The sequence below is a fragment of the Chaetura pelagica genome, unplaced genomic scaffold (genome assembly GCF_000747805.2).
Source record: "Chaetura pelagica isolate M959 unplaced genomic scaffold, ChaPel_1.0 scaffold436, whole genome shotgun sequence".
Taxonomy (NCBI): domain Eukaryota; kingdom Metazoa; phylum Chordata; class Aves; order Apodiformes; family Apodidae; genus Chaetura; species Chaetura pelagica.
In genome coordinates this window covers 1791453-1818750 of record NW_009953651.1, presented here as the reverse complement: position 1 = coordinate 1818750, position 27298 = coordinate 1791453, and the positions used below count along the sequence as shown (strand labels likewise).

Here is a 27298-nt window from a genome sequence, read left to right as displayed (position 1 = left end):
GGGGGAAGCGGGGGAGCCGCGGGCTCGGCGCCTTTGTGAGTGCGGGCTCGAACAATCGGGGCGCTGGGATGAGGCGGCCGAGCGGGGTTTCGGTGGAGTTTGCTTTCCTATACCCTGAGAATCAGGGAGCCTTCCCCTCGCTTAGTGCTTGGACTGTTTGTGCTCGGTCTTGACAGTTTATCTGACTGAGCAGACTGTTCTGTCTCCGGGCTTGTAAAAGGCAAAGGGTTCACGCGGTGCGCTGGGTTCTTCTGTTTGGATGTGTTAGTGGGTCTAAGTTTAAACTCTGCAGAAAGCGACGTGATGTTACTCTAATCAAACGAGCAAACAAAAAAACCCCAAAACCCACAACCGAACAAATACTAGGTGCAGTAGGACTAGCAGAGGGATTAGGCGATTCTACTTTGAAGTTGCTTTGGCTGACTCAAAGTTTCAAAGTTGCTTTTTGGGGCTACATTCCCAATCAAGCACGTTTTATGATCAGAGTTGAAAATCAGTTCACTTGAAACGGCTAAAAATGTTCTTTTGTTGCCTGATAGTACTTGAGTGGATTATCTTTCCTAGAGGTGTGACTGCTAAAGCAACTTTTTTTTTTTTTTTTTTTCAGGGGCTTTGGGGGGAACACAGGAGAAGGATAGAATAATTTATTTGCTACCAAAGTTACCATTACTAAAACTAAGTTAGTGTTGTGAAAGGTGAATTTTAAAGTTTAGTAGGTACGGGTGGGGGTTCTGTTGGTTTGTTTGGGGTTCTTTTTCTCACTTAATAGCACGTTTCAGAACTTCAAATTGATCTTTAAACTTTGAATTGAAAATTTTGGGCGACTCTGTTCCAACTCCATGTCAGCAGAAACTTAATTGTACTCAAAATCCTACTGAATCTGGGCTGTACAAGCTAACTCATAAATATATTCATGATAACAGAAGACATCACTGCTGTTCTGCTGTGTATAGAAGCAGATACTAGTGACTAGGCAGGAGTCTGGGGAATGTTCTTTTTACTAGTCCAAATTTTATATTCAGAATAGATTGTGCCACAGATTTTTCACATCTGTGGTGTTGATAGGGCTTTTGTTTTGTGGAGTTCTGCCCGCAGCCCCGATCTGAAACCATGTGAAGTTTATGTATGCAGAAATGCCCGAGAGCACACTGTAATCAGTGTCAGTACAACATGAATTGCATCAGATTAAGTCAGGGTTTAAACACATATGCATGCAGCAGGTCCTCTTCCTAACGTTGCTCATCTAGCTGTTAGTGGCCTGTTCCTGGAGGCACCTGCAGGAGAACTGGCAGCATTGGGACATGCAAATGCATGTACAGTACAAAGTCTTGATTGCTCAGATTGAGCTCTATCAGGAGGGGGTTGAGTTAAGCTACTGGACTTTGCGTTGAAGCCGTTGAGGAAGGAGTACTTGCATACCCATGCTGTTCCCCTGCTGGGAGGTACAGCTTTTGCAGTAGAGGTAAAAAACATAAATGGTAAAAGCTAGTCACTCTAGCCAATTGCCCAATGAAAAGATGTTACGTTTTAAAGTGTTTTACTGATGTTGTGTAGAACAAATTATTTCTTGGTTGTTCTGTAATGCAGCTGCATTTTGTTCTTTGAGAAGGGAGCTGAAACAATGGGAACAGAAGGAGATGGGGTGAAATCCTTTGAAAAGTCCATGATAAATTTGAGAATATTGGCTATGTTAATTTGACACAAATTGAAACTAAATTATTATTTTAATAAAATTACATGCTGCTGTCTATTTAGGAGCTGAAGCTGCCCTCCTACAAAGGCCAGTCTCCCCAGTTACATCTGAGAAGATACTTTGCAGATCTGATTGCCATTGTGAGCAATCGGTTCAGGCTCTGTCCCGCTGCACGACATCTAGCTGTGTATCTGTTGGACCTCTTTATGGATCGTTATGACATATCTATACAGCAGCTGCATGTGGTTGCTCTTTCCTGTTTACTTTTAGCAAGTAAGTATGCAGCATCAAACTTTAACTAGAGCAATATAGGTTCTGCTGCCAAATATGAGGTGTGTCTTGATGGGATCCAGCAGATAGGGGAAACAAAGTGGTTATAAGTGACAGGCAGATTAGTGTTTATCAGTTTGGCCCAATTCTTAGAGCTTTTCTTTAGACTCTTCTCTTGACTTCTGTTGGCACCTGATGAAACTGAGCAGAGAAAAAACAAACTTATTAAAAAATTATATATATGCTTGTAAACAAATTGTTCTAAGGTGAACTTTCAGAGCTTTATTGCAGGAATAGAAAGACTCTTTCTGACAACATCTCAAAATAGGCAGATCAAGTGGTGGAAATGAGACATTTGCATACATGTAATAAAAGAAGAAATTAAATAAACCATTTGTAGACTGTACTGCACCTGGTGATGGTGCTGTGTGCTTGTGGGATAATTCAGATTTCATAAATTGTCATGTTCTTTAAGCAAGCTAAGGCTAACATACATCCTGTATTGTCACATACTAAAGGTAATACTGGAGGAATATATTGGTGAATGCAGAGTACTCTGAAGTTACAAACACTCATTATGAACAGTGCTGCTTATATTGACCTTGGCTAGATGTGTGGTGTGTATCCATCTTCCTACATGTATGGGCCCCTTTTAGATATGGGTGTAGATGTAACAAAAGAGATACAGGTGTGGGATCCCTGCTGGTATGTGTTCTTAAACCAGCAGATTCAGAGAAATGGGTCCTGGTAACAGAACTAACTATTGGTTCAGTTTATGTCGATCTGTTTCCCTGAATTTATTTTAGTTTTCTCAGATATATCACGTTGCAAAGGATGAGGTGCTGGGTATGAAAAACCTTACCTCAGAAACCAGTGTTATCCATTTAGGAAAATGGATTTGCTTTGAAATAATGCCAGATTTTCAGATGAAATTCATGTTCTGAAGAGAATTACAATTTTTAAAAAGTCACTTCTGCCATCCTTCATAACAAGTTGCAAGTAGAGCCCTGAAAGCCTGGAGTACTCACTCTTCTGATGACCAGTGTATTCATGAGTCCAGAAAGCACAAACCAGAATGCTATTTTAAACTTTTACCCTTTGTGGCTTAAACAAGCAGCTTAATCAGTGGTGCAGTAAGTTGGACAAATCACACTCTGATATATCTGATAAGGTTATAATTATTATGTGGCTCTTGAAACTTATTTCTGTAATTACTAGAGTATGGGAAACAAACAGACTGGGACTGGTCTTGGATTAAGTCCTGCATAGGTACCTCCACTGTTGGGAAAAAAAGTGAATGTTCAGTATGTTCAGTTCTGCAAAACTCTCTCTAAAAATGTGCATCTACAACATAACATGTAGTACTGAATAGAGAGTGTAAGATGGAAAGAATTTGCAATGAAATTGAAATAGCACAACCATATGGCAAACTGTATGGAAATGTGACACTTGTTTCTCTTATTAATGGATTTTCTACATATACAGTTTTGCTTCAGGCTAAAAACACAGGCCTGACAAGTTAAAGTTCAAGGCAAGCTGAAGCTGCTAGCAGTGTTAATGTTGAATTGGTATATATGGCAGTGTGGGTTTTCAGATACTGCTGAAATCCACTTGTTTGAAATGCTGGAGCAGTTTCACAGCTATCAAATCTAAAAATGTACCTACAATAATGGGCATTAAAAGCAGCCACATTGGCTAGAGCACTAGCTATGTTCTAATAAGTTTTAGAAAAACAGAAAGTGTATGTGGGGGTGGGCCAGTGATTAAAGCCGTGTCACATCACCGTGGTATTTCATGGATGATGGAGACACATTATACAATAATTTGGTGACCAAAACTTTATGTACTGCCAGTGATGTCCTAATACAACTTACTTCTGCTTTTGGCAACTGGCTTCTGTGTGCAGGGGTGGGAAAACCAACAGGAAACATGGCACTGAACAATATTGTAGGTGGTGTTTGACATCATCTGCTGAAATTTAGCCCTTTATAGTATATATTCCTTTTTGTCTCTGACGATATCTTCCATTTGAGCTTGACATCTGCAAGAAAGTCTCAAGCTTGTTTGACATAGTAGAATTGAAATATGACCAATGGAGACATTAGATACATTCGGCTTTATAGTTCACTCATGCAGAACAATTATTTTTTTTCCCCCTCCTCTTTCTGTTCTCCTAAAGGTAAATTTGAAGAAAAGGAAGACAGTGTTCCCAAACTTGAACAGTTGAACAGCTTGGGTTGTATGACTAACATGAATTTGGTACTAACAAAACAGAATTTGCTTCATATGGAGTTGTTGTTGCTAGAAACATTTCAGTGGAATTTGTGCCTCCCAACTGCTGCTCATTTCATCGACTATTACCTTTCTATTGCTGTCCATGAGACTGATCTTCATGATGGCTGGCCAATGGTTTGCTTAGAGAAGACTAAGTTATATATGGCAAAATATGCTGATTACTTTCTGGAAGTATCACTGCAAGGTGAGTTACCTATTTCAGATAATGACTCCTTTGTTGTCTTGACAGACAGTGTCCAATTTAAATGAATCCTTCTCTTGCTCCTTCTTTCTAGATCATGCATTTTTAAATTATGCCCCTTCTTTAGTTGCTACTGCCTGTGTAGCTTCTTCAAGGATTATCTTGCGTCTCTCACCAACATGGCCTACCCGACTGCATCATCTCACTGCATACTCCTGGGATTTCCTAGTGCCATGTATAGAGCGGCTATTAATGTAAGTTAACAACAGCAGATTTTCTTATGCCAATTTCCACATCTGTTGGTATGTTTAACTCTTTTTTATCATCACTGAAAGTAAATTCTGAATTCCAGATTTTCTATTCTAAAAATACTTGGGTGTTCGGTAATATTGTTAGGTAATAACTATTTTGTTCTTTCCAAAAAAGAAAACCTTACCAGATCTAAGCTCTTTCCTGTTCTTTGAATAAACAAACCCCAGGCTTCCACTTCCATTGATCATCTTTTGGCATGCTTTGAGAATCTGCTAAATAGCCTGTTCCTGACTGCTGAGAGAAGGAAGAGATAGCTGGAGAGTACTGAAGGTGTAGAAGCTCCTACTTACTCTGAAGACTATATTCCTTACTGTATTCCTTGGAAGTTTAAGGGATACTCCAAACAGATTACGCATAGGCACAAGCATATCAAGAAATCAAGCATATTAAGAAATCAAGCACAGGCACACTGTTTGTGTGGGCAGCTTTGGGGGAAGGAAATGACCAGGAGGCTATATCCATTTTTGCTGTATTCATTTTTGCACCACAGTGGAGAGATACAGCTGACATGAGATAAAAATGCCAACAAATGCTAAGGGAACCTTTCTGGGAAAGGTTGTTAGACAGTCAGTTCTTTTTTTGTAAAACTTAAGTTCAAAGCATATGCCCACCATAACTGCTTTCCTCCTGCAGAAGTTTGCTCTTTTCCAGATCTAAATACAGTTGTGCTCCTTCGAAGCACAGGAGCATCTGTAACTGGAAAAATCACATCTTCCTTGTAAGTTTGACATTATCACCCCTGATGGCCTCTTTTGGCTTTACTAGAAGCAATGAAAGGAATAGTACCTACAGCATGCAAGTGCAGTTGCAGAAGTGTTTTCAGTATTGCACTGGAACATGATAGGGTGGGGAGGGGAGCAAAGCCTTTTAGTCATCTTTGCAGTGCCCCATAAAAAGTTAACAATCTTTTAGGAAAAATTGGTGAGGGGTTGAACCCCAGCTGTCTTGAAGAGATCTGCCATGTATAGGTAGTAGCGAAAAATTTTAGAAAATTCTAGGCCTCACTGAAGTGTTTAGGTGGCACCTGCTTAACCTCAGCCAAAGAGCAAGAGAATGTCTAAACACATTTGACAGGTGTAAAGGAAAGGAAATTCAGGTGAGCTAAACTGTCTAATCTGAGTACTTGGGTGGGTTAGAAAAAAGGTGATAGGAAGGAAAAAAACCAACCACGCATTTTTACTCCCCAAAGCGGGATCCGATATAAATACACCTGTGATCTTTAAGTACTCTGATGTAGCTCCTTTAAAAACTCATAATACCATGTTCTTGAAACCCCTATACTCTACTACCCAATTTAATTGAGCTAGAAGCATCAAGAAAGTATTAATTTCACATTCTGGTAGTCTGGCAATTTACTGCAGAACACTAGCAGACCATATTGTACTGGTAATTTTAGCTACTGCTCTATGATTTGTATTCTGCTTGACTTTTATCTGCATTCTGTATTGCTGAAAAGAAACTTGTAAAGAAGCAAATTTTAAAACCTTAGATGATTTTAAAGGGTAGGCTAAAATTATTTTCTTTTTTTAGAAGCCTTCACATAATAGCATCATTTGTTAGAGTGTTCTTAAAAGTTAATCCAAAAGAGTTTAAATAAATTATTTTAATATCTGTTCTATTATTGTCTTCTCAATTTGTTTTAGTGCACATGATAATGATGTGAAGGAAGCAAACAAGCAAAAAGGACAACATGCTCAGTCTGCCCAACATACAGTATTTCAGACCCCAGCACCAACTGCCCAGCAGGCTAATGCTCAACAGCACGTACCACAGTATCTCCAGTCTCATCAGTCTTCATTACAGTATCACCATCAGACATCACAGCAGCAAAACTGTCAACAGATATTGTCATCTAATCATACAGCATCTTACCCACTTCAGACTTGCCCTGCTGCCTTACAGTCTAGTGCTCAGGCTCGAGCCCACGTACAGACTGGTGCTGCCATTCCACTAGCTGTCCCACTAGAAGTGAAGCCATGTATAAGTGTCTCTTACAATCGGAGTTACCAAGTGAATGGACGATATTCCTGTGTTACTCCCTGCTTTGAGAGGTGATAAGTACAAAGTGGGTTTGTGCTTGTTTGTTTGGGGTAGCAGGCTATGCTGAGGGGATTTGTTTGGTTTTTTGTTGAACCTCAAGTAAGTTTGAGGGGAGTAGATGGAATAAAAAGTGTTGTTCCAAAGAAAAAGCAGCTGGATTGGCAATTGGTGCTGTAGATCAAATACGGACTGCAAAAAATACAGAACACCCTCTAAAAAGAATGTGTATACCTGGGGTAATAGTAGTGGTAATAATAATTTCTTACTCTGGCACTCAGAATACTCTGTGCGTCTAATGCACATCTTTGAAATACTAGTTGAAAGAAAAATAGCTGTGGCCTAACTACAGACTTGCCTTTTAATGAAGGAGATACACAGTATTATTTTTGAAGGCATTTATGTGATACCACCATACAGTATTAACACTTAGTTTAAATTTACTGAAACTTAAAAAATCATTGAATGCCAGACTTCTCCAGATGCCGGGGGACCACAGGAAGAAATAAATCTCATCTGGCTAACTCTGTACACTTGCCCCTTTTTTGGCACTTGTGTTGGTTACTTGCTTAAAGCTAAGGCATTTGAGTTAATTGGTATTTTGGCTAGTTTTTAAGTTTCATACCTCATGGGATAGACACTGTTTTTGCTTATTTTCCTATCCTTTTTATGTTTAAAGTAACTCTTTCATACTAACTCAGGGAATTTTCTATTCATTACTTGGTGCTGCTGGCTTGTACACTTAATTTGGTGTAACTTGAGGGAGGAAGGTAGAGAGGGAAGAGACTATAGCAAGTGGAGTGGCTTTTCTTCAGGGCATCTATATGCAGAGTACCAAAGGTATATATGTTAGTGTTCACAGAATGTAGATGTGAAATATTGCCCTGCAGTGTGGTACTGAGTAATTGAAGAAAAGAGAATGTTTCAGCTGAACTTGTACTGTACCAGAAGCACTGCAGTGGTTGTCATTCCTCTGTGTACACACACACAAAAATGCATGTATTGTTAACCAACAGAAAGCATCCTCCAATTGTACTGATAGTATCACTCGTACAAAAAAAGTATAGTTAAACACTTATAGAAATCCATTCTGTCAGGCAGAGGGAAATTCTCAGGTAATAGTGGGGCAACTTTTTCTTCTACTGTTTAGGAGTTCCAGAAGAAAATGCAGAGATTTACTCTTCTAAATGGGTGGATCAAAAATATATTGCAGAGTGAACTGCTTTATCACAGTTAAGGTGCTAATTACATAACTATGGAATTACACTTATCTCCTGTGGAGTGGATAGTCTGAGGGTAGAAAGCTTCACTCATCCAACTCTTGGATGAAAATGGTGATAGAGACATTAATGGATTTTTTTAAAATATTTTTTTTTTAATACAAGAAGATACCCGACTTTCTCCTGTGGTAGAATATGGGAGGAAGAGGTACAGATGACAGGATTCTTCATACTTTAAAATATCTTTATAGTATGTGGGCTCACGGCTTTTTTGTTTATTTTTTTCTTTTGCCACCTTGTCCCGTCTAAGTGGCAGCACATAAAATTTTGTACCATCTAATTACATGAAGTATTATGAAGCTACAGAGTGTTTTGAAAGCTGAGGCAATTAAGATATTTTATCAATATTAAGATGAAGGCCTTATCACAGGAGAGGGGGCCTTACCATAATGTTCAGAATGGAGGAAGGACAGCTGTATTCATTTTTTCTGGGGCTAAATTATAACATGCTACAAAAACCTATTTATTGTTGAGGAGAAGAAATCCTGTTTTTCTTGGTTGGTTGGGTTGTTTTGGTTTTGGGTTGTTTGTTTTGTTGGGGTTTTTTTTGCATAAATCTCAATTTTTGTCTTGGGCTTTTGTAGCATTTATGTGCAAGTCAAGAGAGATAGCAAGGTGAATGAAAGAGATTGCCCCCTCTCTGCTTTATGCTAGAGAGTTGACTTTGAAATAGGCATAGTGCAGTCAGTTCTTAATTAAAGTCCAAGTTTGTTTGGTTTTGTTGAGTTTTTCTCTCCTCTCTTCATCTCTTCATGAATATTTCCCCATGTCTGAGAGTAGTGTTAAGTAGAGACTTTCCACCTCACAAAATGCCATGCTTTTTATTCAGCATTGTTACCTTCTTAAGAGGCAAATGGACTTCTTTCTGCTGGTTTCATTTTGTTACAATGCTATATCCAAGTCCTCAGTGCTCTAACTACCTCTGATGCTGTGAATGTACAGTCTTGTAATAGACCATGACTTGAAGTAACAGCAGATGCTTGTAGCAATTTTTTCTGTAAAATCTTTAAATCAACTAACTTGTCATCTTTATTTGTGACACAGCAGTATAGGCTCTTTGTTTTTGGGTATTAGGAAACTTACCCCATAGGCATTTGATGTATAAAAATGTAACTAATACTTAACACTGGAATCATAATGGGCGGGGGGCTTATTCAGTTAGTTAATACTGCAAATTTACATTTAATAGGGTATTTTTTACTTTTAAGACATTAGGTTAACTGTAAAAAGATCCACTACATGCTGTTTGTTTTTAATTTATTACTTAGTCTGAGTTTTTTCTGACACTACAATTGCATAATGACTACAGAGAAAATGTACACTGAACTGTTTCAATATATTATTTAAAAGGGCTTTATCAGTGTACATTAAAAATACACTGTTCTTACTATTAGAACCAAAATGTGTTTTTTATGGCATAAATAAGAATGGTGCTACTAAATGCAAAATGTCCAAAACAATGGAATATTTGTGAGTGCTATGCATTCAACTTATTTTTAAAAATAAAACTAGTTTTGAGTAAGAAGGCTATAGTGTGTATTATGTTTTTGTGTGTGTCTGGGGGTGAGGGTGGGTGTTTTAAATATGTAAACTGACTCTAATCTGTCTTGCATCATTCCTGTGTATGGGCTGAAGATGTAGGGGCCTTGTTCTTTTTCCCCACCCTTTTTGTGACACTATAATAAGCTTCAGAAGCACTTTGCTTCACAATTAAAAACAAAACAAACAACAACAGGGAAGGAAATCATGCAGGAAGGGGCTTTAAAACAAATTGCACCCACAGCATATGTTAAACATTGTATGCTTCAACAATGTGTGCAGGGCACAGCTGTAAAAAAGAAATCAAGAACAAAAGAACTGGAGCAGTTCAAGAGCAGGACTGAGATTTCTTTTTGTTCTCATTGGAAAAAAAAAAAAAAAAGCAGCAGTGATACTAACAATGTTGTACTTCCAATACTAGAAATCATTTAGGATGCATATTATGTGGATACTTCAATCTGGAAAGTTTGGACCTCACCCTAAGGGCAGAAAAACTCCTTAAAAACTCAAATTCTTTAATATTTTTTTTACTGTAATTTCAAAACAGAACTACCTATTACCTTTATGAGTCTCCTAAACACAGGGACTGCCAGCTACTTTTTCAATATTTCAGTAGAAGTCTCAACTTCAGATTTTAAATTGCAAGTCTGAGACTTTCTGTGTTTGTACATAACAAGAAAAGCTTTATCTCTGCTTCCTATGACCCAGGTTCATTATCTACATTAAGTATGCACATATTTGTATTCTTCCAGTATTGCAAATTTAGCTTAAGAGATAAAACAAAGTTAACACTGTAGTGACTGTCATGACACCAGAAATAAAGATTTTTTTCTTTGTAATACTGCTGTTAAGAATCTATAAGCCAGAAAGTAATGTAGCATCCTCCTCTAAGCATTTATTATCTCCACATTCTGAATGTTTACAGGAACAAAAGTGTCTAAGTAGATAACGCTTTCTCTGACTGAACAGTGCCCACTTAGTCTTGCAATCATAGAATGGTTAAGGTTGGATGGTACCTTAAAGATCACGAGGTTCCAACCTCCCTGCTGTGGGAAGGGACACCTCACGCTAGATCAAGTTGCACAAAGCCTCATCCAACCTGGCATTGAACACTTCCATGGATCGGGCTTCCACAAGTTCCGTGGGCAACCTGTTCCAGCATCTCACCACCCTCGCACTAAAGAATTTTCACCTCATGTCTAACCTAAATTTCCCCTCTTCCAGTTTGATCCATTACTTTATTACAAGGTTGTCTACACCATTTTTTTAAGCATCAAGTAAAGCAGTAATAACAAAATGCACACTGTTCTTTTTATTCCCCATTGCAATAATATGTTAGAACTTTTAGCACAAGCATATATATTTGTGAGGTTTACAGTACACATTTTACTCTCCCTGTTGTTAAATGGTATGTAATAAGTTTCTATAACTTCAAAAACCAAGATGCATTCTGACAAAGGAAAGCATTTACTACTAAACATAAAAAAAACCAACCCCAAACCCAACTTGTAACTGAATATGATTATGATTAAAAAGTAACTATATAGAAAGCAACTCCAGGTTTTAAAATTTCTCAGTGCAATCACGGATGTGGGCTTCTGCTGGCAGTCCTACCAAGAGAAGGGAGACTGAAGGAAGACTTACAGGTATTAAAACAAACCTGAGATTCAGTATATAATGATTATATTCATCAGGGCAAGTCAGTTAAATTGTTATGATCCCACCTATTAGCTAGTATATGTATTCTAGAACTGTTTGGACAAATGAAAGCTTTTATAGAACCAACCCATCAAAGCTCTAGAGTATGCATTTTCCATAATTTATGAATCATTTAAAAGACCACTCTTAAGACTTTGAAGGATTTTTTTCATCCTAATCAGTCATTAATTACTAGAAGATTTAAAGCCATCACAATGCTAATTTATAGTTTGTTCCACAGATAAAGTATACTTAGAATCTTACAAAAAATATTAGTAACGTAACATACTAGATTATTTATTATGGTACTGAAAAGACGTTACAATCCTGCTACATTTCGCAACCAAAAAACTTAATTTCATACTTTCCATCCCTTATCTAAATGATTGTTGTTGGTTCCTTCAAACTGAAATATTCTAATCTATTTTCTTATTATGTGAGAGATAATCAACAGTAAATTTGTTTTTAAACATAATGTAACTAAAAGATACTTATTCGTGATTGATCAGAGAAACTAAGTAGACTCACACAAAAAAAACAATACTTGGATATGGGTGAAAATACACATCAGGAGAAAATTCTTAGCTGGGAATTTCTGAAAAATGAGTGACAGTTTGATGTACAGCTTCAGTTACCAACTGCAAATGCATGTATAGCATCTGCGTACAGTATCTGATAACTGGGGGGAAATTACAGCCATAACTGCAACTTGGAAGGATTATTTAAGAAAAAACTTATCATTACATATCTTAATCAATAACAGCTCTCTAGTTAAAACCTTTTAATATATAAAAGATGCTCTACTATATGTGCAATGCTTGTAATTTAAATTAAACATTTTACAATTACCCTTTTTGGACTCGGATCAGCTATCTGGTAACCAAGCTCTTGCCAAGATTTTCTCCCTAAACACCTTTTTCTATGCACCCTCAGGTATCTAGGTATCTTTATCTTATGTGAAAAAAACAAAGAAAGTAAAAGTGTTTCTTAGAAATTTCTTAGAAACTTTCATAAAATTAAAACAGTTGAACTGAAAATTATTGCATGTGTATTGACACACTGGCACAATTACACTAGGGAAGTTCCAATACTTGAGCTCACAAGACTGGGTATGTTTAAGATTTACCCTCCATTCAATTTGACCTCCAGATTTATTAGTGGAACTCCACAGCAGAAGAGAAGGGCAGACTTGGTGTTCTGCTTTAACAGGTCAGGTATATATTCACATTTGCACTCCAACTACCTGTCAACTATGTTACTTAGAGAAGAGCTTTCTGGTTGTTTTCTTTTTTAAAAGAACAGTAACCACAGTTATGTTTTGCTAAGTATTGCAGTATGTTTAGATGTATAGGTCTTGCAGGAGAGTAAATGAAATGGCACTCTAGATCTCCAGCAATTATGAAATTCTACAGAAAAGCCACAGAGACCGAATTTTCAGAGAAAGTGCATGTATTTTGGAGAGTTTGCTTCTGGCCTTGCACTGTATCTCAGTGCTCATATCTTATCTTAGTGCTTGTTCACCATGGCACAGGAAGGACAATCCCCAAGGACTTAGATATTCTTGCCGTTCTACGAGAGATTATGAATACTAAGAAGACTATCTTCATTGACAGATAAAGGAGTGGGTTTCATGTATCCAAGACACAGTTGAATGACAGATGTGAAAATACTATACGAACCTACCGGGAAACAGGTTCTCTACTAGTAGAAAGATCCCTATCAGGCTTCTACACCTGGGCTCAGATTATGTGCTTTAGAGGGATCCTCACTCAACACACAGCTTGCTGAAAGTCTGCTTTGACAATCTCTTGTAAAGTCTCCTAAGACTAAGGAGACCAAGTTGGTAAAAAAATAGTAAGCATTCAGTGCTACACCTAGGAGAGTCCTCAAAGGCTTAGATACATCAAGATTTTCTTCCATTGTGAGAACACAAAAGTAGCTTGGAGGCATTTCCATCACCACTTTCTCTTTGAGAATGCTGCCTGGTTTGTTTCCAGAAGCCATTCCCTGTTTATATACTCCTGTTTATATTTAGGCTAGTGAATACATTTTTTTATATTTAAGAGGAAACCATTCTGTCTCACTGCTGATTTAACGCCACATTCTAACATTCTCCCCATTGATGAAGCAGTCAGCATTCTGGAGGGATAAATATGTATCCCTATATTCCCTTGCAATACAGCCCCCTGAAGGGATTCCAGAATAATTTTTCCAGAGTTACTACAAATACCATTTTTTCCCCCATAACAACACAAAATAGGTATCAGCAATGATGTACACTTCCCATGGAAAAGAAAGTAAGAACACTGTTTAGCTTTCTTACACACTCGCAATAAGACTATAAAATGTAGATTTAAAGCAGCGCTTTCTTCTGCACCTTTACAAATTGTTCTCTTTCCTTTGAAAAAGGTGCAGAACAACTCTGAATAGATGAAAGTCTTTCATACGTCAAAAGAATAATTACAGCACAAATTACAGCTGTCTCAAATGCAAGTGTATGTTGAAAAAATCAGGATTAAAGGCATAAGCTTCCACAAGTATTTAATTTTACTTCACATACAATTGCAGTGACTGCACTGACAAACTGAAAAAAAAATAGTATTCCTTAAAGAAGAATCTAGTAAGAGAAAACAGGATGCAAAATAATAAGACAGGTAGGGTGTTCTTAATAATCTGTCCATTATTTAGAAAAAGAAAACCAAGGAATATTTAGTGGAACTGAAAGGCAATGTATTTAAATACAAATTTAACGAGAACAAATTATCATAGCTTTCAATCACAGCAAGAGCTTAGCAGGATTTTTCAAGAGATTAAGTATTTACATAGCTAATGGAATCATTGAGGAGTTAAGCCAAATGCTAATAGAGGTAAGGAAGAAATATATCTTTATGCAAATTAGTCAATAAGTGTCCATGACAGGATTTCCTGAACTATCCATTTAGCAGATCTGACTAAATGCAGAAAGCAGAGGACTTTACTACAACAGTTACTTTTCAATACATTTTTGTGGTATAATAGATGTATATTTGATTCTACTAAGCACTTCATATGCTGTCTCCTCTTCTTAAGCACAGAAGTAAACATGTGCAAACATTCACTGAATTAAAGACTGGCTTTTAAAACAGTCATTCCCAAAAGCACTCATGCTTTTTTCCCAAAAATACAGAAAATATTTACATAAGAGTACTGCATGTTCTTATTTCCCACAGTAAAACTGATGCAATACTATATATAAAATTATAAGGAATAAATTGTTTACCAGAAATTCTGCCCCCGCTCTGTAATACTGTTTCTCTTCTAGATACAAAACAATTAGTGTGTTTTTAAGACAATGCCTTTCTTCCTCTGCCTCACATGCTTCCTCTAGAACTCTTTCAGGAAAAGTTTGCATAATTCAGCTTGAAAACTCTCCTGGAAGGGTATTATTTAGTTATTTCCATACCTAGGTTTGACCATCATAGCAAATCATATAGTCTGTATTAAACTAGCAATTAAAGATTTTACTTTATTTGGTTTTTATTGTTTTATTGTTATTATTGCTTTTATTTTTTATGTCCTCTAAATATCAACATAATTTGATACATAAGGAATTATAGATACAAGTAAAGAAAAAAGCAAGTACAAAAATTAAAATACATGTAAATAGAGTACACACATAATAAATAACAGTGAATGACCCATATTTTAAAACCATCTACAGGAATTATGATAAAAATTACACTCTACTGGATTAGATTCCATAGCCACCATCAGCAAGTTACCAATTACAGTGGTAAACTGTGAGTCAAAGACTAATTTCACAAGTTCTGTATTTTTTACTGGATGCTAAAAGTAAACTCATACTTACTTAAGATAAACATCCAGTAGCTTTTATACCAGATCGAGCACCTTTAATACAGGTCATTACTAAAACTCTTCCTTCATTGTTAAAGCCACAAATTATTATTTATTCTGCTTGGGAACTGTGCTTTACATTTACCTTAAAAATACATGCTCTTTGAAGAACAGTTTCTTTTTAGTCTCTTCTAAACTAGAACATACAAATTACTTTGATTTGTAACTTCAAAGCCTGACTACAGACGGAAATCATGTAGGTAAATAATATTGTGTGCTCCAAGGCAATGATCCACCCCATTTTGCAATTCTTAATGAATAAACATAACAACTAAACTGATACTTGAATTACATTATTTTTAACTATTTTCTATGGATGACAGTTGATGTTTGATTGTTGCAGTGATGCTTAGAAATTTTATTGTTTTTAAAATTATTTCCATCACACACTTCTGTAAGAAATTAATGTCTTAGTCAAGATGGATCCAAGTAAAATTTGTGGTATTGTCACATGAAATACATTATAATTATGTATTTTTGCTCACAGGTCTGTATTACATAAAGGTACTTTAATGCAGTATAAGTATCTGGTATTTATGGTATTAAATCCATTTGTATTCAAATTATATCACATGAAATAAAATGAAATAATAACTGTTTATATCTTCCTCTAAGGATTCTACTCACTAACTTCTGGAAAAGGACACCAGTGTTTGAGGAGAAGAACAGTACTGGACTTCTCCCAAGAGGAGACATCCTGTGACAAATTCTCTTGGGAAACAGTCTTTTGCTAGTCTTCTAGTCTCAGAGAAGTAGAGGAGAAATCTTGGAATGATGCATTCATACATTAAAATATAGGGAACGTAAAATGAAATAGACTGGGCAGCATTAGTTTTACAGTTGGACTTGCAATCTTTTCCAACCTAAATGATTTTATGTTTCTGTTCTATGATGTTAAGACCTCTGGTATTCTGCAATTCACTTTCCATTATCCTATTCAAATTGACAAAGGTAATTTAAATAAGAGGAATCAGTAAAATAGCCAATTAAAAATTTTATTGCAAACACAGCTATATTCTAAATACCCCTTAATTCATTGCTTTCTCCTGAACGACCTACTGTGTATGTTCTCATGGTAGGCATCAGCTATAGCTGAATGCAGAGTCTGGAGCTTGAACAGAATAATCCAATTATTGTGACTCAAATTTCTGTTCTTCTCTGAACTCTTTGTCTTGCTCAGACAAACTTCCTTTCAGTTCCTCCTTCAGGCCTTCATGCTCTCTTCATCATGAGGGAAATATGCCTCCACCTTTTATTGTAGTCATAAATCAGACAAAAGAAGTGCTTCCTTACAAAGTTTCAGGAAAAGGCTATTTGGGAATCATGGTAGCAAAGTTGGGGGCTGTCTTTAAATCAGCTCTAAGACATACAGAGACATAGAGTACTCAGAAACAGTAATACTGCAGCTGTTTTAATGTATACTTCTGGACACTGTAGAATATCACTCTGAAAATTTAAAAACCTTACCACCTTGCTCTTGTAACAACCAACAACTCCTCCTACAGAGTATTGTGAATACCACAGGAATATTTTATATTTATTTTATATTATTTGCAGTTGCTGCAGAGAAGCTGAGAACAGAATTTAATCTGATCCAAGGCAGTTCTTTCTCACATGAATGGCCACTGAAACACTTATGACATGTCTTATCAAAATGTAAAGATGACATAATTCAGAATACAAAGCTTAAAATATTTGTTGGCAGGTACAGATGCTGCAGGTACAGATAAAAGAACCTGTTCCTCATATGCTACCTGGGATTTAGCTGGTTTTCTTAGCACAAGATATAGACTAGTTGCAGTCTACTAGTTGCAGTTGATGCAGTCATATAATTTTCAAAGCCCATGGAGGTCAGATAAATCATTTTCATCCAGCATTGCACTCTGAACTAATAAACATTACTGGATGCAAGACAGTGCTGTGCAGATCAAAGACTCGACAGTCCTAATCTCAGAGTTCACCTTTTCAAACTGACACAAAAATTACCTCCAGAAAAAAATAAAAATAAAAAACGACACAAACCAACCAAAAAAACCCCATGAACAGCAAAATAACTCCTCCAAATTATGGCTGCAGTATCCTAGAGAAAATAAAATTAAGTTTGTCCGAGCAACACAGAGTTCAGAGAATAGAAATTTCAGTCACAATATGTGGATTATTCTATTCAAGCTCCAGACTGTGCATTCAGCCATAGCTGAAGGGTTCTCACAGTGTTGTGAACATTTTCTCATCTCACCAGCTCTCCATCTTCCTTGAGCATCACAGAAAGAGAAGCTGTCTACTTTGGATCAAAACATCTGAAAAGTTTCCTCTGATGGCAGATTTTGAACTAAGTGAAGAACAGTAACATGGCAGTATAGGAAAAGGCTGTTGTTGAGACAGAAAACATCAAGACAGAAGTCTTGACAAGGGGTATAGAGCTCAAAGACGAGAATGAAGATAAAAACTTTAAAATGTTATACATTAATGTTATACATATAACAAATGTTATATGCTAGGTTCTAGTTACACAGGTAAAGCACCACTTTCCTTCATTATGATACTAGTGTTTTTCTGCCACCTACTGATACTTTTCAACTCCTTTTACCTGACAGCTCACTCATAAGATATTTAATGGATGAGCAGGTGACTCAGCTATAAGTTTCTGCCATCTGCACATGCGATTATAGATTTCTATGAAACAATTACAATTTAAAAAATCTACAACTCTTCAAGCAAGCATCAAATTAATAGGCCTGTGCACAGCTGTAACAGATAGTGCAGCACATTTGGGGATGCATATGCTTACAAGGTCTAACATAAATTTATAATGCCTATAAAGAAAGTAACTGGAAGTAGTTACTCAGAAAATAATTTTTTCAAAGGTCACCATGCTACAAAGAGGTTGAGAATTGAGATAGAGATAACTCATATCAATATATTTTAGGTCTGCAGTTTATATCTTATTATCAGTATTTGTGTCAGTTGTTTATACCAAACATTATCACAGGCTTGATTTCCTTTTAAGTTCTTTCTATCACTTGGAAATCCTCAACATTTTTTTCTGGCCCTAAGGGCAACAATAAAGAAAAACAAACACTGGCAGGAAACTACAGATAATATTCATAAAAATGGAACTCCCAGAATACACCCATTCTCAGCATAAAAGAGTTTAAGAACCAGGAGTTTCATTGCTAATCATGGCATAAAAAAGCAGAATTGTATGAAAATATTTATTATCCAAAAAAATCCTAATTTATTATTTTAATTAATAGGAAAGCTTCAGAAAGCACTGCAAGAAAAATTTACAAGAAACCTTGCAGTCTAGAGACAGACTGAAGAAAATCAGTTGAACATTATAAATACAAAGTGTTACCAACAGCCTATCACTATCTGTACAAGGACAAATCTATTATAGAGTCAAACTAGCAGATGTGGGCTGAAGTATAAGAAGTCTTAATAAATTCAAACTGGATGTACATGGCAGAAACAAATTGTGAATAATTATTTAGGACAAATATTCTAGCATTGTGATAGATATTCCATCCTGATACCCAATTCTTACAATGACTGAGAGAGGCCTTTTAACGAAAGAAAAGACAAAAGTTCGTATCACTTGGCGTGTTAAATAAGGTCAACCAAGAATTTCAACAGCAAAAGTAATTCAGAGAACGTCAGGTTTCTTAGGAAATTTCAAACTGTAGCTGAAAAGTTGAACACTTTAGAGAACACAGAATTTTTCCAAATCCAGAAAATTTTAAATGGAATAATGTTTGTACTTCTCTAGGGATTGCCATTGCCTTTGCTGACTCGCTTCTGCCTCAGAACTTGATCACTCATGATAAATTATGGCAGCTCCGTGTGAGGGCTCACAATATATACAGTCCCATCCATAAAGAATGTCTGAGAAGTCTTCCAGTATACAAAAAATCAGTATGTTAGGTGCAGTACCTAATGTTTTCATCTACATCTTAAAGGTTTTCTCCACAGCTTCACTTTGAGGATATTTAACTAAGAAACACTAAGAAGCCATCATACAAACATTTCCCACAGTTCTGAACATGAAATCCCAATAGATGAGGATCCTGATAAACCTTAAAAATATACTATTCATTACCACCTACATCAAGGAGAATTTATCAGCCGAGAAACAGGTGCTACAGGAAAGCACTACCTTCATCAGCTATCCATGATAAAGCATGCATTAGTTTGCCTGACATCAAAGGACATAGTTTCTCTTTTTCATGTGGAAAGGTACATCTATGTCAAAATTTCTTGACAAAAGAGGAAAATGCCATTCAGTAAAATTGTGCATTTATGTATATATATTTAAAACATATTTTAAAGGTCACGCTCTCCCCTTGGCCCCAAATGAAATAAAACTTCCACTTAGTTTTAATTTAATAGAGCAGATACATGGCTTACAAACAAGATTTACACTTCACTACCTCATAGGCACAGAACCTCACCCCTGCATTTTAGCATTTGAATGGCTGATAAGCCCGTGCTTACATATTTTCCTAAAGGAGGATGCTTTCTTGAATTTAGGATTAATGGAGGGGAAAAAATTCTCTAAAACCTTCAGGAAACATAAAATTCACAAATACTTAAAAAGACCAGGTAAAGGTCAGTATTGGCAGCCTGCCAGATCAGAGTTCAAGGAGGATTTTTTTTTTTTCTTTTTCTTTTTTTTGGTAGGAAAAAGATATATCCTTTGATGTCTCTTCAGGATCAAGAGAGTGTTGTTCAGAACCCAACCCAGATTCCACCTGCTTCTTTGAAGCTACTGCCTACTATAGCTGTAAAAAATCTTCCTACAGAAATGGTAATCAAAGTCTTGAGCACTTCTACTACAAAGCATGTTATTTCACTTCAAAAATGATCTTAAAACCTTTAAGAAAAAAAAACAACAGCTATCTCCATAGTCCTTACAAGTTTTTGTAAGAATCCTTAGGGAAAAGAGCAGAGTCTTAACAACCATGGACTACTAGGGAAGTATGTGAGGCAAGGGATATAACTTGGACTGAAATCTGTTATAAAAATCTTAAAACAACTTATCATAGATGAAAGCTTTTGTAAAAACATCAGGCTGGAGGAGATCCCTAGGTCATTAAGTCCAACAACTTGTTTTCATAAGCAAATACGCCACATAAACCCTTCAATCAAATTGCTCTGAAACATTGGCTTGACAAGGTTTAAAGCTCACAAGTCATGTTTGTGAACTTAAACACATTCATGGACATTTGTTCTTACACCAATGCTGTCTTTCAGTTTAAATCAGTCTTTCCTTTTTCTGGGTTTCTCTTCCTGTTCCACTTAAATCAAGTAATTATGGAAGAGCTGCATAGCTGTTCCCCCCATCACATGTCTACGAGCATGTGCTTCAAAAAACAATGCTAAAGATGGGAAGGGGAAGCTTCAGCCACCTCAACCTCTCCTGACCACAACTGCTCCCAGATCTTAAGATTCTGCTCAGAGGAGTTGCCTGTTCTCACAACCAGAAATTCCCTCTGTCAAAAAAAGTGCACATTGCTGGCTCATGTTGAGCTTCCTGTCCACCACCACTCCCAAGTCCTTCTCCTCCAGACTGTTTTTGATCCATTCTTCATCCAGCCTGTATTTGTGCTCGAGATTGCCCCAACCTAGGCACAGGACCTTGCACTTAGCCTGGTTAAACTTCATGCAGTTTGCACAAGCCCACTTCTCAAGCCTGTCAAGGTCCCTCTGGATGGCCTCCCTTCCCTCCAGCATGTCAACCTTACCACACACTTTGGTGTTGTCAGCAAACTTGCTGAGGGTGCCCTCAATGTCACTGTCCATGTCGCCGACAAAGATGTTAAACAGCACCAGTCCAAGTACAGACCCTTGGGGAACACCACTCGTCACAGGTTGTCATCTGGACATTGAGCCATTGACCACCACTCTTTGGTTGCAACCATCCAGCCAGTTCCTTACCCAATGAGTAGTCCATCCATCAAATCTGTACTGTTCAAAATTAGTGTAATAGGCCTAATCTGCAGATCCTATCTTTAAACTACAACATAAGCAAACACAGTGCATTTGCACAACATGCCTATTAGTAACTTAATACTTCCTGTGTCTCAATTTGTAGGTTTAAGCCGTAGATCACAGCCAAACTCTGCCTGTCTAATCCTGGCTTTTAACATCATTATTGGGAATGGCTAAGACCTTTGGCCCACCTTGTCTGGTTACAATTTTCATAGCATTTGGGAACTTCACAACCTTACATGTGATTATCCCAGTAATATATAAATTAACAAGTATATATAAATACTTCCCTCATCCACACCTGAAGTTCCCTCTGGTCAATATTATATCTCAAGAATTTCTGAAACACAAAAGTACACTCAGAAATGCCAAATTTTTGGCCCTTTTTAAGTGATGATAATGTACACTACATCAATACATCCTTAAAGCAGTACTTGGTTTTATATTCTCCCCAAGCAAGTTCTACTGACCTCATGTACTCAGAACTGCTAGAAACAAGGTACAGAAATAATTTCTAGTCTGTCTGCAACAATTGCATGTGTCACATTCAAACCACTTCGAAATAGCGTGCCTATGCAGCTCACAGTCCTGCAAGTATGAAGATACAAACTTAAACCAAAGAGTATCTCCACATGGGCCACTTCTGTTCATATAGTGCCTCCAGTTGCAAAGGCTGCTCCTCACAGGTCTACCTAAAACTAAATCACATGACTAAGAGTGTCATGTTCATTAAGCTCCATAGCAGCTTCATTCAGTACATGGTAACGGACCTTGTGTCCACCCTGTTTTCCAGTCACTGTACTGACACTGTTCAGGTAGGTCCAAAGCTGTGGCTGAGTTGCTGGGGATGGAAAGGACAGCAGCACGGGTTTCTCATTTAAGGGAGTGAAAGTATTTACGAAGGTTTTGGGGAATCCCTCCTCAACAATAAGGCCTCATACACCATCTGGAGCTAATATTACTACTGATGAGTGAACATGAGGAAATTAAATTCAGACACCTCTACCTTAAACCACAGAGTTCACAGAGGGACTGTGAATTGCCACAGAGTGGACTATTCAGTGTAAGCATGTAAAATAAAAATTACTAGATTTCTAGCTGACTAGTTAAGTTTTGCCGCACAATAGCAGGAAGTATGTATGTATATTTTTATTGTTCTACTTCCTGAATGTTCTGATTTACAAGTTCTTCTATACGCTGTCTACCAACACACTCAATGTCTCCAGTAAATTATGAAAAACAATTCAGGATAAGCTTTCAATGTTTTAAATAAAATGCAAATCCCAATTTTTTTTTCCTACACATTAACTGTTAGGCCAACTACTGTCACATTTTTATTAGTGAATATTGATATTAATAAATTAAAACGCCCAGTGTTTCTGGTATTTGTGACTCAACACTCATTATTAGCTTCTAAATGAATTATTTTCTGAGGCAGAAATCAGGGTGAATTATTCAGCGGCTAGTAGTTCCTAGCTTAGAATTCTTGAAAACTGAAAACATTTTTACCGACTCCCTCTGGTGGTTACAACTCAAAACTGTGTTTCAGAGAAGACTGCAAAGCCCATTTCCCAGAGGATGGTGGAGGGACGAGGTAGGGTAGCTTCTGAATTAAGACTGGCACTTCATAAAATGAAAATAAATATAATTACTTTTTTATCTGCATTGTTTCCGATTTATTACCATATTCTTTTAAAATGCACTTAAGTGCAGGCTTCTTGGTTCACAATACAGGAGAGATTAATGACCAGTAAAATGCCGTCAAGAGCCTATCACATTCAAACCAGTATTTAACATTAAAATAATCAGGAATATTAGGTATCATTACACTATCATTAAAAAGGACACAGCTATTTTTCATGAGTTTTTTCCAAATATCAGTTACCTTCTGAAGATATTTGGTTTACAGCATGGCTCAGATATGAGTACTTAACCTTCCTCTCATATAATAGTATAATCAAACTGCATACAAACATCCCTCAAAAATGCACAATTTTTATTTTTTTTAAATCCAAGTCAAATAACTGGATACAAGTTTTCCCTTTTCAAAAGAGACTCTGCTCTCATCAGCTACACTGATGCAAATCCACACTACTTACATTCTAAAACAAAACACGAGCTATTTCAGATGTATAACAGCATTGCTATTAACAAAATTTTGCATTTCGTACTTTGTAGTTTTCATTTACATCCCAATGACCCCCATTTTATTAAAAAGAATAAAGACTCCACAACTTCAAAGAATAATTCAATTAAAAATCTAAGTGCCCATTTGATGCTTAGTAACTACACAGGAGATAAAAAAAATTAAGTTATACTAAAATAAATATGCAAAAATGAACAGGTATGAATTATCAGTTTGTATTGAAAGCCAAGAGGAATAATCCAACATGAAAAGCATCAGAAATTTCTATGGAAAGTGTATTTTTAAGTTTCTTCAATGAAGCATCTCAAAACTGCTGCATGAAAACACTTATGCTAGGACAAGAGTGAAAGTCTTAGAGGAAATAAGATACAACAGAGAAAATAAGAACAAACTCAAAATATTTGCTTAAAATATTTAATGTACATGCTTCATAATCCACATCAAGTGATACAGTATCAAGTAGATGTCAAAACATATTAATAAAGAAATTATCAGGACAAACATTACAACAGTTTTAAATTTCAGAACATGTTTCTAGTCCTGAAAACTGCTCTGGATGTCATCCACTGATGACAACTCAAGAGTAATGTGTGGGAATACATGGAAATTATTAAACCAAACAGCACCACCCAATGAAATTTCCAAGAACGCAAACAAAACCAAAAAATAAATTGCTGTAAGTGGGAAAGATGATCAGCTGTTTTTTATAATCTGCATGACTTGCACATCTTTGACTAAGGAGATGGTCTATTTTGAAACAAGCAGTCAAATTATTTTGGCATTAGCTCTAGCTGTGAAGGAGATACCCTATTAACTCCATGCTGCTATTTTATCTGACACCACACTCAAGTGACAGCAAAGAAAAGCACAAGCTTTGGGAATGTGCCGTAATTTCCAGGTGCATCTATTTAGTGCTACTAGCAGAAAACTGTGTTTGAACAGGGTTGAGTGATAATAAGAACCTGACTTGAATTTAGAGAGCCCCTTGATGACTTACAGATGAAAAGGTTTACTGCACAGACCAAATCAAGAACATGTAAAATCTCAAAGAAAACAGCACAGGTGATAGACCAAAACTGATGAAAGAACAGTAAATTCTGACAGAACTAAAACCATGCACACTCTTCAGGCCACGCCCACTCATACAAGATACTTTTTAGTAAAAAAGCTGTACCAAGCAAGGAATGTACATTGCACCTTCAAAAGGTATCCTGAAAAAGCAATTACTATAAAAATAAACTCCACATGAAACTCCATGTAAGTGAAAAACAGCAGGTATAATCTTTGGTTGTAGTAACAGCAATAATGTGAGAGTGCAGAAGAATTGCACATCTAGATAGTAGCAATTGAGCCCACACTAACACAACTTAGAGGTTCATGTTCCCAAACACGACAGATGAAAACAAGAAAGAATACAGTAAAAAGCTGCAAAATTATTAGAAGGCTGACAAAGTTTCTTATTAGGGGATTTGAGAAATGTAACATATTATTTATATAATAATATGAAATAATTAATAATATTAAATAAAATTTCAATCTTCTTAAGCACACTGAAAAAACTTACAGTGTCCACAATGACTAATCTTGCAGATAAAGGTAAATATGAGCCAAGAAACTGAATACAAGCTGTACATAAAATATGTTCGTGTTTAAATACAGGTATAAACTAAGATGAGGAAGTGGATTCCTCATCTCCAGAGTGAAGCAAATAGGTCAGGATGCTAATATAACTTTTAATATAAATGTAAATCAATTAAATTGAGCAAGCTGAGCTCTATTCCATTTCTGGAAGTGAAAGAGACAGCAGAGCACAATCCCTGCATAAACTCGTGAAAATACTGCTATGAAACATCGATGGTTATGGCCAAAAATTTGATGGCCAAAATTAGTAGCTTTCCCGACACACACTCAAAAACCTGAAGAAAATCCAAGCTATAATCTGCATTTTACTATTCTCAGACTGTAAATAAGTTTTATACTCAAAAACAGAAATAAAAAACTTAAGAAGAAAACTTGTATTCCTACTGATTAAATATCACAATTTATTTAAGAAACAAATGCTTTACAGAACCCAACAACTACCCAACTAATTAAAGATACAATGCCAATTTGTCTAAAAAACACTATTTTACCCTTAGCAGGTACAAATTCAATAACCTCTTCGGTATATTTATTTTTTTTTGCAGTGCAGTCACAACACAACTATTTCAATAGAAACAGTTTAATGTGTTTTCCCACATAGCACTTTCCTCTAACAGCAGAGAAGACACCCCATGGCCCACTCCACTCTAGATGGAATGCTTCAGGGTGCTTGTGAGCCAACTGCTACAATATCGTGAAACAGCAGCACAGAAAGCCAAGTGATGAAATATCATGTAACAGCTGTCCTCATTTTCTCAGAATAAACCAGACAGGTATGTTCAGAAAGCACTTCAGAAAGGAGAATGAAAATCACTGCTTTTACAGAAAATGTACTGTATGCCTAGTTGCTTGGTTATGCTAATAATGCCACTCTGAAGGCATGATCAGGAACTGAAGAATTGCTTTCTTGCACACATCAAATGGATTTAGGTAAGACTGGCCATTCTGTATAGAGCTGCATCTCTCAGCTTCAAACTGAGTTTTGGGGGAGGTTGAGAGGTGTAGCTTTTTGTGTGAAAGAACATCAAGCTATTCCTATTCTCATATGCAGCAAAAAGATTACTACCCTCTTTCTAACCTGAATGCTCAGCTCTACAGCAGTAACTTAAGACCTACTGCTCTCATTCCACTGATGTAGTGAAATCAGTCATTAAATATTTCTTACATGGACGTGGAAAAAGGCAGAAAGATTTCTAGCAAAAGAGAACACTTACGGAACTCACACATTTGCTATGTAATTTTCTAGTTCTTACTTTACAGTAGTGTGAACAAAACACTAACATCTAGCAATGTTTTATATTACTTCCTTTAATTATCTCAACTGATGAATTTTCATTTTGTTTATGATCAGGATCCACTTGCTTGAAGTGTGTGCATTAAAGAAACAAATAAGTTTTAACATGTATACTGAAAAAAGGAACACTGCTTCAGAGCACATTCAACTCAGCAGAGTAAACAAAAAGTTATACAAACATTGCTCTGAAGTGTGCAAAAAAGTTGAAGCAGTAAGAGTTTCAGGAGTTAGAGTGTGTGTTTTTTTTATCCAGTACATTAACGTAAAAAAACCCACACAACTGCTGAGATCTGTAGTAATTAGCAATACTATAAGCCTACTCTCTTGACAAGGAGAAATAGTTGCTCTGACTCTCCAAAAGCAGCACAATAAGTTCAGACTAAATTGCAGCTCTGTTATTAATCAGTAGGGTTAACAATGATGTAGTAAAGAACTTACCTGAAATTTAACACCAGCAACTTGTCTCATATAAATGCTGTTATAATTTCACAGCATTTGTACATTAATATGCTGTAAACAATTATGTAAGCTTTTCCTATGCTCCAAACACTTGGAGGAGTTTCAGAAACGACTTAAGCTCAGCCTGAACATGAAAACTAAAACTAATACCGTAGATAGCACATCAAAATAAGTGATCTAGCACTGGCTCACCGATTACCAGTCCTTCGCCCCCCATCTGCCTTCCCCTCTAAACAGAAGAGGCCGTGCCCTCTCATCTATCCACCTTCGGAACAGCAAGAGGCGAACACGAACCGCCGCAAGTCGGAAGCAGCTGGCACGACACAGGACAGTAATCTATTGCGGACAGACTGAGTCAACAAAAGGAAAGAAAACACCGTGAATACGAATCGAAAATGGCCCGTAGCGCCGGAGCTGGCAGCATGGACGGGGATGTCTCTCGATGTAATACAAGGCCAATACGTCCTTCCGACCCCTCGCGCTCCTTGCGTTTCCCCCTCGGACTCCTCCGCAGCTCCCGGAGCTCCCGGCAGCGGCTCACGAGCCCGACCGGCAGGGCCGCGCCGGGCAC

The 27298-nt window shown here is 36.8% G+C and overlaps 1 protein-coding gene across 1 annotated transcript in view; it reads left to right on the top strand.

Moving 5' to 3' along the window:
* Nucleotides 1–6806, top strand: part of CCNJ (cyclin J) — a 38039-nt gene extending 31233 nt beyond the window's left edge. Inside the window, exons 2-5 of the mRNA XM_010000127.1 lie at nt 1756–1966; nt 4143–4442; nt 4534–4693; nt 6395–6806. Of these exons, the coding sequence (XP_009998429.1) occupies nt 1756–1966; nt 4143–4442; nt 4534–4693; nt 6395–6806 (1083 nt within the window). The remainder of the gene's footprint in view (nt 1–1755; nt 1967–4142; nt 4443–4533; nt 4694–6394) is intronic.
* Nucleotides 6807–27298: the final 20492 nt, after the last annotated feature.